Raw genomic sequence first — 13,154 nt, 5'->3', positions numbered from 1 at the left:
TCAAAAGTGAAAGGGACAAATTATAGAAAAACTTAAAACCGAAAATGCTGGAAAGACTCAGCAGGTCCAGCAGCATCTGTGGAGAAGGGAAGCTCGGGTTGAAGGTTCAGGGCTATGACCCTTCCAGAGATCAGAAAGGTTAATCCGATATAATTTAAACAAGGAACGGGAATCAGCAGACGGAAAACCTTCAGAAAATCAATGAATTTCACTGAATCCGAGCAATTGTGTCTCGTATCCACCATTCAGATCAGGGCAAATAATAATACAAAGGAACAGAGTTAAATTCAACGATATGGGGGAAATAAATGAATTTTAGAATTATTTTTACATGAATTAGACCCGTTTGTGTTTTGGAAACACTGTCCCTCTGAACATCATCAAATTCAGTTCCAGTCTTGGTGTTTCTGAATTCAGCGTGCTGGGATTCAAACCTGTTGGAATTAACTGCTTGGAAGGCAGCTATACTCACCATTATAGCGCCTTATTTCACCAGGAGGGAGAAGTCGAGTGTTTCTGTGGAGTTTCGGACTGAATTGCTCCCTTTGGGTTTCTGGCACTTTAATCATAGACAATAAATAGTTCCCAAACATCAGTCCCTGAACAGACACAAGAAGCTGGTGGAATTTCTCATTTATAGATATTAAATAAGAGGATGGCAAAAGCGAATAGGAAGAGTCATAGTCATAGAGTTATACAGCACGGATAGAGGCCCTTCGGTCCATCGTGTCCGCGCCGGCCATCAGCCCTGTCTACTCTAATCCCATATTCCAGCATTTGGTCCATAGCCTTGTATGCTATGGCATTTCAAGTGCTCATCCAAATGCTTCTTGAATGTTGTGAGGGTTCCTGCCTCCACAACCCTTTCAGGCAGTGAGTTCCAGACTCCAACCACCCTCTGGGTGAAAAAGTTCTTTCTCAAATCCCTTCTAAACTTCCCGCCTTTTAACTTGAATCTATGTCCCCTTGTTATAGAACCCTCAACGAAGGGAAAAAGCTCCTTAGTATCCATCCTATCTGTGCCCCTCATAATTTTGTACATCTCAATCTTGTCCCCCCTCAGCCTCCTCTGCTCCAAGGAAAACAAACCCAATCTTCCCAGTCTCTCTTCATAGCTGAAGCGCTCCAGCCCTGGTAACATCCTGGTGAATCTCCTCTGCACCCTCTCCAAAGCGATCACATCCTTCCTGTAGTGTTCGGAAGAAGTCACCAAAACAATTAGGGAAGCAAACAGGAACCAGGAAATCAAATTATCAAGGAATATAAAAAGAAATAGTAAATTATTCCACTGACACAAAAATATCAAAAGGAAAATCAGAATATCTTGAGTGCCACAAAGTGATGCACGAGATAAACTCACAGATAACGTCAGCGAAATGGCAGAAATATTGAATTGTTACTTTGTCTCAGTATTTACCCGGGAGATTAACAGGGTGAATACGTTAGAGGAAGAGGTCAATAAAGATATCAAGGCATTTAAGTTAGAAAGCATGGTTAAACTCCTGGTCCAGAGAGATTGCATCTGTGCATATTAAATGAAGCAAGGATAGAGATAGCAGAGGCATTGTTACATATATAGGAAAAAATCATCACAAAAAGGAATAGTGCCAGAGGACTGGATGACAGCTAATGTGATTCTTATATTTTAAAACAGGATGTAGAACAAGTCCAGGGAACTATAGACCAGTTAACTAAAGGTCGGTGGTTGGATTGATCATGGAATCTTTTACTCAATGATGCAACAGAAAAACATCCAGAAACCGAAAATATAATAAAACAGTTTGACAGAAGGTTTGACAGTTTAAATTACAGTTCAACATAACTTATTTGCTTTTCAATTCTATTCCGCTAGAAATAAACCCCAGTGCTTTGTTCGCTTTTTATGGCATTATCATCCTGTGCTGCTACTTTTAATGATTTGTCAATCTGTACCCCGAAATCCCTTTGCTCTTTTACCCCATTTAGACTCTTATTTTCCAAGCAGTATGTGGCCTCCTTATTCCCCCAAGCAAAATGCACCACCTCACACCTTTCAATATGGAAATTCAATGGCCATTTACACCGCCTTTCGGCAAGCTTATTAATTCTTCTTGTATTTTGTCGCATTCTTCCTCAGTGTAGGCTGCATCCCCGAAATTAATTACAAGAATTTAACACAGCATTACATCTAATGTTTGATCTAACAAAATATACTTGCAGCTCGTCTCCATTCCCAGTTTTTCTAAATCCCACTCGTGCAATATAATGTGAAGAATTAGTTTCTGTTCTGTCCCTCTCTCATCTGCAAACTTCACTGTCCCGGGGTTTGGGGACATCTACTGGCCGGAAGCAGAACTGCAACAGATCGGAACAAATTGCTGAAACCGGACAATGTGCAGTGTGAGCGTGTTTGTGATTGGTGGCAGTTATTAAATCTGATTGGATATTTGAAGAAACCAATCAGAGAGTTACAGTTAATAATTATTGTGACCTCACTCCCAATGACCCAATCACAATTATTAGCTTCCCCCATCCTTCATTACCATAGGGCTGTGGGACTGCCGATTTAATCCGAGCTCGGAGGGAATTTGTGTCATTTCTCAGTCTGAAATTGAGTTTGAAAATGCCTGAGGACAAGAAAGCAGCTCCCAAGAAGGGCGCCAAGAAAACCTTGAGTAAAGCACCAGGCAAAGGCGGCAAGAAGCGGAGAAAGTCGAGGAAGGAGAGTTACTCCATCTACATCTACAAAGTGATGAAGCAGGTTCACCCCGACACCGGCATCTCCTCCAAGGCCATGAGCATCATGAACTCCTTTGTGACCGATATTTTCGAGCGCATCGCAGGTGAGGCTTCCCGCCTGGCCCATTACAACAAGCGGGCGACTATCAGCTCCCGGGAGATCCAGACCGCCGTGCGCCTGCTGCTGCCTGGGGAACTGGCCAAGCACGCCGTGTCAGAAGGGACAAAGGCGGTGACCAAATACACCAGCTCCAAGTAAAACTCCACAATGAAGTGAAAAAAAAACAACGGCTCTTTTAAGAGCCACCCACAACCTCTCTGAAAGAGCTGCATTTCCTGTATATTTACTAAGGATCATTTTATTGCAGCAATATTATTATTCCAATCGAAAAGTGACTCGAACTACCCCGTTCAAATCCCTGGCCCCAAAAATGAACACGAGTTTATCATCCGCTCCTTCCTATTTGTTTTGTTCTTAAAGCATCACTATTCTGGCCTCTCATCCCCTTTATGACCCCCTCAGCAATTCCGTTCTATGAATGCAGTTTCTGAAATATTTATGGACTGACGTGAAAGTCCCCAGATTAACAGTAACCCCACCCCTTGTAGTAACAGCGGAATCGGGGCAGAATGAGAGCTCTGTCCGGGTCCCTCTTTTCACAGAAGCACTCCCGGCTCTGAGAAGGGACCAATCTATAACGTTTAACTTTTCTAAACACTAAATTCAAATGTGTCCTTTCACGGAATGCTGTGAATGGGGCTTTAGTCCCGTCCGGTGCAGTTTGAAAGCGATGGTCGAATGAGCCATAATTTAAAGCAGATTTTAAAACAGAGCGAGCGATTAGTGACGGGGAGCGCTGAATAAGACAAGATAAAAAGAACGGGTTTAAAATCTTGTGCTCAGGGCGACATTGATCGAAATCCGATCCTTCACTGCACTGAAATTGGCGGGCTTTTTGTAATTCATAAAATTCCTCGTCTGACCGTTGAGGCCGGTAAATCCCGCCCTCTTCTAATTTCCAGCTATCTGATTGGTTAATGAAATAGGCAAATGAGGTGTAACAAGGGACAACCAATCAGATAATCTTTCAGTCTGTCAGAAGGGTGAATACAGAAGTCATTCTTCATTCTTTGTGAAAGTGTTTGTGAGATTGTGGAAATGTCTGGAAGAGGAAAAACCGGCGGTAAAGCTCGGGCCAAGGCCAAGTCTCGCTCATCCTGGGCCGGACTGCAGTTCCCTGTGGGCCGTGTTCACAGGCACCTGCGAAAGGGGAACGACGCTGAACGTGTGGGTGCCGGAGCCCCGGTCGATCTGGCTGCTGTGCTCGAGCATCTGACGGCTGAAATTCTCGAGCTGGCCGGCAACGCGGCCCGGGACAACAAGAAGACCCGCATCATCCCCAGACACCTGCAACTGGCCATCCGCAACGACGAGGAGCTCGACAAGCTCCTGGGACGGGTGACCATCGCTCAGGGCGGGGTGCTGCCTAATATCCAGGCCGTGCTGCTGCCGAAGAAAACCAGCAATGTGAGCACCAAGAGCAAGTAAAGCGGCCAAGATTTAATCTGATATCCCAAAGGCTCTTTTCAGAGCCACCCACTGTATCTCTGAAAGGGCTTGTTACTGACTGAAGAGAGTCAGGAATCAATTTAATAAGGACTCAATTTAATAAGTTCTGGTCGCCGGACTACAGGAAGGATGTGATCGCTTTGGAGAGGGTGCAGAGGAGATTCACCAGGATGTTACCAGGGCTGGAGCGCTTCAGCTATGAAGAGAGACTGGGAAGATTGGGTTTGTTTCCCTTGGAGCAGAGGAGGCTGAGGGGGGACATGATTGAGGTGTACAAAATTATGAGGGGCACAGATATGATGGATACTAAGGAGCTTTTTCCCTTCGTTGAGGGTACTATAACAAGGGGACATAGATTCAAGGTAAAAGGCGGGAGGTTTAGAGGGGATTTGAGAAATAACTTTTTCACCCAGAGGGTGGTTGGAGTCTGGAACTCACTGCCTGAAAGGGTTGTGGAGGCAGGAACCCTCACAACATTCAAGAAGCATTTGGATGAGCACTTGAAATGCCATAGCATACAAGGCTACGGACCAAATGCTGGAATATGGAATTAGAGTAGACAGGGCTGATGGCCGGCGCGGACACGATGGGCCGAAGGGCCTGTATCCGTGCTGTATAACTCTATGAACTCTATGAATTATTATTCCGATTCAAGAACTCACAATAACTTATTAATTACAAATGATCCAGATCGGTCTGTTGAAGTACTCGCTTCCGGACAGCAGATGTCGCCAACCTCCAATAGATTGATATTTGCAGTTTGTGTGGTGAATGAGACAAAATATCAAAATTGTCATTAAACTGGGCGGGTGGGATACAGAAATACCAGGGACGTTTGATCATCGGCATCAAGAGGCATTCTGTTGTGTTCCACCCAATATTATTTACAGTCTCATCCTCCGACAACACTTGCTCGTTATGTATTATTTTACCCAGATTTGTGCAACAGAAGCTGACTGATGTGTTGAATATTGTGTCAGCGATTGCTGAATCAAGAATGTGAGTTAAATTTGCCCGTGTTGTTGGATGTGATTGAGGGATTGATTCTGACCCTGTATCAGTTACGAGTGTTAGTGAATGTAACACTAATGTTTTACACTGCTTCTGATTCTAGCGCTGATAGAGAGCAAGACACACTGCCTTTCGATCTATTGGTGCGAGTTGCATTGAAACAGCCTCTGCCACTATATCTGCAGGGGGAGAATAGACTGAAACGTTATATGATCCGAGTCTGATTCCTTACATCCAGCATGGGTTTCAGGTCCCGTCCGATTGCACCTGTCCTTCAGTGCTGGACTCAAATGTCCAGTAAAGTGTTGGAGTGAGGCTTGAACTTTGAAACCCCTGACTCCGACATTCGAGTGTTTCCAACCGAGCCAAGCTGACACGACATTGGAAATGAGAACTTGTATCTCTCGTGCTTTCCACGAGTCCCTCTCTGCATATATGTCCCAGTAAGTTTGACACTGGGGGTGTATGTCCCTCATGTGAAAGAGTGGGGTCGGAATCAGAACTTTCTGCAGCTGTTTGCCAGAACTTTCTCTGTCCGAATGAGGCACTGGTGGTGATGAGAGTCAGTCTGGTGGAATTCACCTCCCTCCAGTCCTGCGTGTGTGTGGAAATGAAACTGTCTCCGTTTCAAATTCCTCATGTTGGTCAGTCTGGAATTGGCACTCCTCTCTGGTGCTGAATCTTCGTCCAAAATGAACAGCAGCTGTTTCTGCCATAAAACGTAGATCGGCTCTGTTCCCATCTCTCTGCTGTTATGATGGGCCAACAGATTGTCAGGCCTTGCGTCTGACATCCGCTCCCTCCCCTTTATGCATTTCCCATTTAATCAAATTTCTGTGAACTGCACGGCCCTGCGATTTCAACCCCAGAGATCACAGCTCTTTCCTTTGCTGATTTGGTGGCTCTGAAAAGAGCCTTTGTTGCACTTGGTGCTGAAGGCGGGTCGGGTTTAAGCGCGCTCCCCGCGGATGCGGCGGGCCAGCTGGATGTCTTTGGGCATGATGGTGACTCGCTTGGCGTGGATAGCGCACAGGTTGGTGTCCTCAAACAGCCCCACCAGGTAAGCCTCGCTGGCCTCCTGCAGGGCCATGACGGCCGAGCTCTGGAAGCGCAGGTCTGTCTTGAAGTCCTGAGCGATCTCTCGCACCAGGCGCTGGAAGGGCAGTTTGCGGATGAGCAGCTCGGTGGATTTCTGGTAGCGGCGGATCTCCCTCAGAGCCACAGTGCCGGGTCTGTAGCGATGAGGCTTCTTCACTCCGCCAGTGGCTGGAGCGCTCTTCCGGGCCGCTTTGGTCGCCAACTGTTTGCGAGGAGCTTTCCCGCCGGTCGATTTACGCGCTGTCTGTTTGGTCCTGGCCATTTTCTGAACAGATCTCAACACAACCTGAGACACAGAAACTGTTAATAGCGAGCCGGCTCTGGGGCTGCATTTTAAAGTGTCTGTGAGGAACCGCCCCGAGACTGTGATTGGCTGTATTCCGACCCCAATTCAGGGAGGGACCGCCCCTGGCCTGTGATTGGCAGGTTTGAACCGAGCTCTGACAGTCAGAACGAAACGGCGGGAGGTCTTGGGCCCCAATTGGCTGAGCTGAAATTAATCATCAATTTCAAAAAGCCCGCCAATTTCAGAGCATCAAATAACAGTTTGAAGAAAATCTCATTTCCCTCCAGCAATTTAAGAATCTCTCTCTTTATAATCTCCATTATTTCCTGCTCGTCAGCACAAATCTCAGGCTGATTCACATTCCGGTTCATTCTCTGACCTGTCTGTAAACGGGCGGGAATAAAGTCCCGGTCATTGATTTCCGTGGGAAGCGGGACAAAGTCCAGCTTCGATTTCAAAAATCCCGCCAGTTCCGGCCCGGTGAACGGCTCCTCAAACAGAAACTTCACATCGAACTGATATTTGAATGAGGGCAAGAAATAAACACCGAGCAGAGAGAACACAGCGGGAGAGGGAGTGAGGAGGGATTTTACTGAGCGGAGAATGTAATGTCTGTGGAAAGACTCTGCATCCCCGCCTGTTCATTTATACCGTGAAACCGGGAATTCCGCTCCTTCTCTCGGGATGGCCGAGAACCCCGGCCATTTTTCTGATCTCCCTGTAACGAGTGCTGGAGAAATCTCCCCATATTAATAGAATATCGGAAACTACTTCCCCACCCCGAGGTCGTCCCACTCCCCCTTCCCAGGTCACTGCTCTCTCTGTGAGGCGGTGGGTGGCTCTTAGAAGAGCCTTTGTTTTGTGTTTGGTTGGAAAGGGTCGAGTCGTTCAGCCGCCGAATCCATAGAGGGTGCGGCCCTGCCGTTTCAGAGCGTACACCACATCCATGGCCGTGACCGTCTTGCGCTTGGCGTGTTCAGTGTAAGTGACCGCGTCCCTGATCACATTCTCCAAGAAAACCTTCAGTACCCCACGGGTTTCCTCGTAGATCAGACCCGAGATCCGCTTGACACCGCCACGGCGAGCCAGGCGGCGGATGGCTGGTTTGGTGATCCCCTGGATGTTATCACGAAGAACTTTTCGGTGCCGCTTGGCGCCACCTTTGCCCAGTCCTTTGCCTCCTTTACCTCTTCCAGACATGATAATTCTTCACTGAAATGAACAGCGAACTCGTGCTGGTTCCCTTTTTTATGCAGACTGCCCCGACCTGACTGAAACATGCACAGAGTGAAAGTGGGAGGGGAGGAGACAGAGTGAGAAATTAAACAGGGAGGGGAGGAGACAGAGTGAGAAATTAAACAGGGAGGGGAGGAGACAGAGTGAGAAATTAAACAGGGAGGGGAGGAGACAGAGTGAGATATTAAACAGGGAGGGGAGGAGACAGAGTGAGAAATTAAACAGGGAGGGGAGGAGACAGAGTGAGATTAAACAGGGAGGGGCGAGAGAGTCAGAGTGATGGACAGGGCGGAGAGCGGTATCTGATCTTCCAGCTCCAACTCCAGCTTTCTCCACCCGCCAATTTTAAACCGTTCATCGATAATAGAACCGAATCACAGCGCTCCGCACAAACCCTTACAGACTCGGGCTTCATATTCAAGGATTTACAGAAACCCGGAGCTTTTAAATAAGCCCGGTTACAATTATCAGTCAGTAATATTTCTGCCTAAATACAGTCCCTTCTGTCACTAGTCAACCCGCCGGCTTCCATTTCAGTCCCAGACCCGATTCTATCTCCCACGCATCCCCTCCCAGACGGATTCAGCAGTTTACAAACACATTATTCCAGCTGATTTGGAGAATCTCATGTGTTGGGGTTTGAATTGTGATCGCGGCGGATCTCCGCCAGTTTTCCCCTGTCACGGACCCTGGCCCTGAATCTGTGAGAAAAAGAATGAACTGGGACTGGAGGTGAACACGCCCCCAGTTACAGTGAGACCCGGCCCGGGTATCCCATTCTCTCTATTTTATATCAGACAGTGGGAGTGGGGCGGGGGTAGGGAATGTCAGCGAGTCACCAGGACCCTGTGTTTATTTTAAATGAGTTCAATCTGAAATCTGAGCCCGGCCCCGGGACAGGAATCATCTGATTCCGGGATCAGCTCTTTTCTGAGAGACGTGGGTGGCTCTGAGAAGAGCCGTTGGGTTCAGATGGTCACAAGTTGCACTTGATTTTTTACTTCTTTTTGCCTGCTGCTTTCTTCGGTTTGGGCTTGGCGCTCGGTTTTTGTACCTTCTTCGCCTTCGCCTTTACTGGCTTGGGGGTCTTGGGCTTCTTCACAGCCGCTTTCTTCTTAATTGGTGATTTCGCCGCCTTCTTTGTGGTCGATTTCTTGACAGCTGTTTTCTTGACCGCTGGTTTCTTGGCCGTTAATTTCCTGGCCGCTGGTTTCTTGGCCGCTGGTTTCTTTCCGGGAGATTTCTTGGTTCCTTGTTTCTTCACCTTCTTTCCCACTTTTTCCTGGGCTTCCTTCTTAGCGACTCTGAAGGAGCCCGAGGCGCCCGTGCCCTTGATCTGCACCAGGGAGCCTTTTTCCACATTTCTCTTGATACTTAATTTGATCTGGGTCCGGTGCTTCTCCACATCGAGGCCTTTGGTAGCCAGAACCTTCTTTATCGCGGCCAGGGATATCCCCTTGCGATCCTTGCAATCCGCCACAATCTTGAGGATCTGTTCGCCCAATTTGGGACCGGCTGTCTTGGGTCGGTGAACCGCCTTCTTCTTCTTCGGAGCATTGGTTTGAGCGGCGGCGGGAGGTGCCGTTTCGGCGGCTGCAGTATCTGTCATGTCCGGGACTCTGTGGAAAATCTCTCTGTCAGTCAGAGCTGGGTCAGAAATGAAACGAGAGGCGGCGGCACAGAGCAACTTCAAGGCCCAGAGCGGACGGGGCGGAGACACCCTGCTGTCAGCTCTCGGCACCTCCAGCCTCTCTGTGTTTCTCTCTCCTCTTAAACTACCCGATTCTAATTATAATCGGGCACTCCAGAGTCCCAGACTAGCCCCTTCCCATCTCCAACACCGGAATGTTTGCTGTCGAAAGACTTTCACCGGAATTAAAAGCACCAGTTTCGATTTAAACCCGTTTCATTGCTGCACTGATCGCGCTCTCTCACCCGATCGCTGACATGATTTCTGTTTTTCGGCTGAAATCTTGAATTGAACTAAAACCGGACCTTATATTTTCACTTCGGGTCTCGGCAGGGGAGGAGGGCGATCCTTTGACAGGGATTTTTTTTTAATTTTACTCAAAAGGGACTCGGACATCCGGCGATGAGACCGGCCACACAAACACAGTGGCATTAATGTAACCCGCCCGCCCATTTCACACACTCTCTCTGACACAATGTTCACATCTGTACATTCACAGGACAAACTGTTCGCCACATTGACAATTCCCGGGACAGACTTTCCTCCCCGCTCGGCCTGTGCTGCGGATTCTCGGGGTTGGTTGTAGTTTCCCAGCTCAGGAACTGTTAAACACTCTGAGGCCGGCGCTCCTCACAGTCTCTGGTCTCCAGATTCAGGGACAGGAGCCAATCACAGCTCTGGCTGTGATAATCCATATCTGCTTTTACATTATTGTATTGTTCGCACACAGAAATATGTTTGGTTAATTTGAAAATTCAAATTATCCGCTCTGGGCTCCTCCAGTCTCTCTGTGTTTCCTTCTCCTGCTGAACTGACTGACAGGCAATAGTAACTGGCGTCCGATCCATCCCATTCTCCACACCCAGAGACGGCTGGTTACTGAATAAATTCAACACTCACAGACAGTCCGGAGTCAGACTGTTACAGGCTGTTTCTCGCCACCTTTACTTTTCGGCGGATAAATGCACCGTCAGACCGGCTCATATACAGTAGAAGGGAGAGTAATCGTCTCACCAACAGCACACAGACACAGAATCAGTCTTTCACATTCCATCAGTGGGTCTATATTACGCTCAGTAACAGTGCCCCGCATTCATGTGCAGAACTAAAGAGAGAGAGAGAGAGAGACGGACCGTCTGATAAACGGTCAGACAGAGACACAGTCAGACAGACGCAGAATCAGTCTCACACTTCCCATCAACGTGTCCGTTTCACGCTCAGCAAACATTATCCCAGCTTCATGGACAGCGCTCGAGAGAGAGATACAGACAGGCACAGTATCAGTCTCACACTTCCCATCAGTGTGTCTGTATCATGCTCAATAACAGTATCGCACCTCCATATAAAGTACAAGAGAGACAGAGAAACTGAGCTGTAATGAGCGGTTTTCACCCAGTAACAAATAGGGAATCATTCCATTCCAATTGCTATTCCAAGGTTGAATGACAGAAGATGCAGTCTCCTCTCTAACTGATCTTATTCCAGAGACAGGCACGTTATTAATCCCACTCTCAGGGACAGTGTCACACATTTAATCCTCTCTTGCATATTGTACCCTTTGTAATCTTGCAGCAGAGGGCCGTTCAGTATTCCTCTCAGTGACCGAGAATTTCACTCTGATTGAAATAAACTGGGACTGTTGCCGTCAGATATTCATCCTGCACAGTCCCAGCAAATACACCGAGTCCCACTTTCCTCCCATGTTTCTCCATGATTGGTTTGAGAAATCCTCCCTCCAGTTTCGGGTTCACGCGTTACTTTATCAGTAGAGGAACCAAGAATGAACAGAACCCATTGGCTCATTCCACAGCCGCCCAAGTTATCTCTGTTAGACCCTTTACCATCAAAAGATACCGAGAGAAACAGCAGGGATGGAAACATCTCGTTTAACAGTTGGAGATTGTAAAGTCAGTCTGGATTCCAGCGTTCGGCACCGGTGGAATCCCATCTGTTTCCCATTCTGGTGCCTGTTCCTGCACTGCCTGTGGACCCCATTCCCTCTGACCTTTCCCCCACTTCCTTTGCTCAGACTCTGAAAAATTCCAATGGGGAAAAGTTTCCATCGATTTTTGTATCGGGAATTAAACCAGATATCTGCGCATGCGTGATTCAGCCCCGCCCCCAGCGCTGCTTGCTGGTGAGCAGAAGAGCGCATGCGCGCTCCCCCCCCCCCCCCCCAGCTCGGCCTGTGGGCGCCATTCCCTCAGTGAGCGGAAGAAGATGGTTAAAAACAGCCGGGAATGGAGAGATCACGGCCCCCGGGGGAAGGGAGCAAAGAGCAGCCTCGTTACAGCAGCTCATCGCTTCGGGACCGTGTCCGCAGATGGGCTCAGAGATCGGCATTGAGTCCGGGGGCTGTTTGTAAGAGGCGGAGTGGATCAGGAACTGGTCCCGGAACATGGAGTGAGCGGGGGAAGGGAGAGGGCATTCTCGGGCTGTGTGTGTCCAGGGTGTGTCCAGAGTGAGGGAGACAGAATGGGAAGAACCTGCTGTGTGTGTCCAGGGGAAGGGAGACAGAATGTCAAGAACCTGCTATTAAAATCATTGCTGCTTTGACTCCCCAAACCAGGAGTGAATTGTTCCTGGTTTAGTTCCAGTCTCACTCTGTTTATTGTGATTGGACAGTGAACAGTGGAAACAGAGCCGGACAGTAAGGATGTGGGGAGTGAAACAAAAAGCATCTACTGCCGGCACCAGGTGAGAAGTGTGAAGGACACATTTTAAACAGCGGCTCTTTGCTTTCAGTTGAACGGTTAGTCCCATGGGAGAGGAGATTCGAAACCTAACCTGTACAAAGGTCACTGCCCCATCGGGTCGTCCCATTCATGGATCAGTGCAGGGGTTGGGTTCTGTCTGGATGTCACTAAATTGTTTTAAAATCGCCCAACACACCTGGTATACAGAAGCTGAGAGCTGCAGTACTGCAGTGGAGTCAGACACTGACACTCTTTGTATCACTGGTTTTCACTTGTGGATATTCGAAATGATCATTAACAGAGATATTAAATTGATCACTTTTGTATTTTCTACCTCACCTGTTCCTGAGGAACAAGAAAAATTTTCTTTCTACAGGCAAATCCTTGAAGGACCCAGAATAAATGTGATGTTTCCTCCACCCGAGGCAGAAGGAACAGTACAGCCAGCTCCTTCTCACAAACAGTAGGTACATTATCACACACAGAGACACAGACAGGTCATCAGTTCCACAGTCTCAGACAGCAGAAGTGGTCAGTCCCACACTGATCCCAAGTTCCAGAGACACATTTTCAATCCAACCATCAAACAGAGCAGGTGAGGCAGACGCTGTTCACCATTTCCCCCGAACTCAGTCCCGCTGACAGGTGGATGCAAAAATCCCAGTTCAAAATCATGCTTTCAGATTGAAAGGCACTGTGTCAATCTCACAATAGGGCAACATTAGCTCCGAATTAAATACCAGATAGAAATCACACATGGTACCCGATTCAAAGGTACAGAATGAACCCCAATAATGTACCTCGAGATTCCAATTGAATACTCGCCCTGAACTCTCACATGTGAGTTTA

At 47.9% G+C, this 13,154-nt stretch overlaps 1 protein-coding gene across 1 annotated transcript; it reads right to left on the bottom strand.

The window, feature by feature from the left end:
- Positions 1–7,515: 7,515 nt before the first annotated feature.
- LOC137307077 (histone H4) lies at positions 7,516–7,885 on the bottom strand. The gene has a single exon (XM_067976412.1). The coding sequence runs from the start codon at positions 7,881–7,883 to the stop codon at positions 7,572–7,574; it is 312 nt and encodes a 103-aa protein (XP_067832513.1). The 5' UTR covers positions 7,884–7,885; the 3' UTR covers positions 7,516–7,571.
- Positions 7,886–13,154: the final 5,269 nt, after the last annotated feature.

Source organism: Heptranchias perlo, chromosome X (genome assembly GCF_035084215.1).
Source record: "Heptranchias perlo isolate sHepPer1 chromosome X, sHepPer1.hap1, whole genome shotgun sequence".
Taxonomy (NCBI): Eukaryota; Metazoa; Chordata; class Chondrichthyes; order Hexanchiformes; family Hexanchidae; genus Heptranchias; species Heptranchias perlo.
The sequence above is the reverse complement of the archived record's forward strand: the minus strand, read 5'-3'. Positions and strand labels throughout refer to the sequence as shown.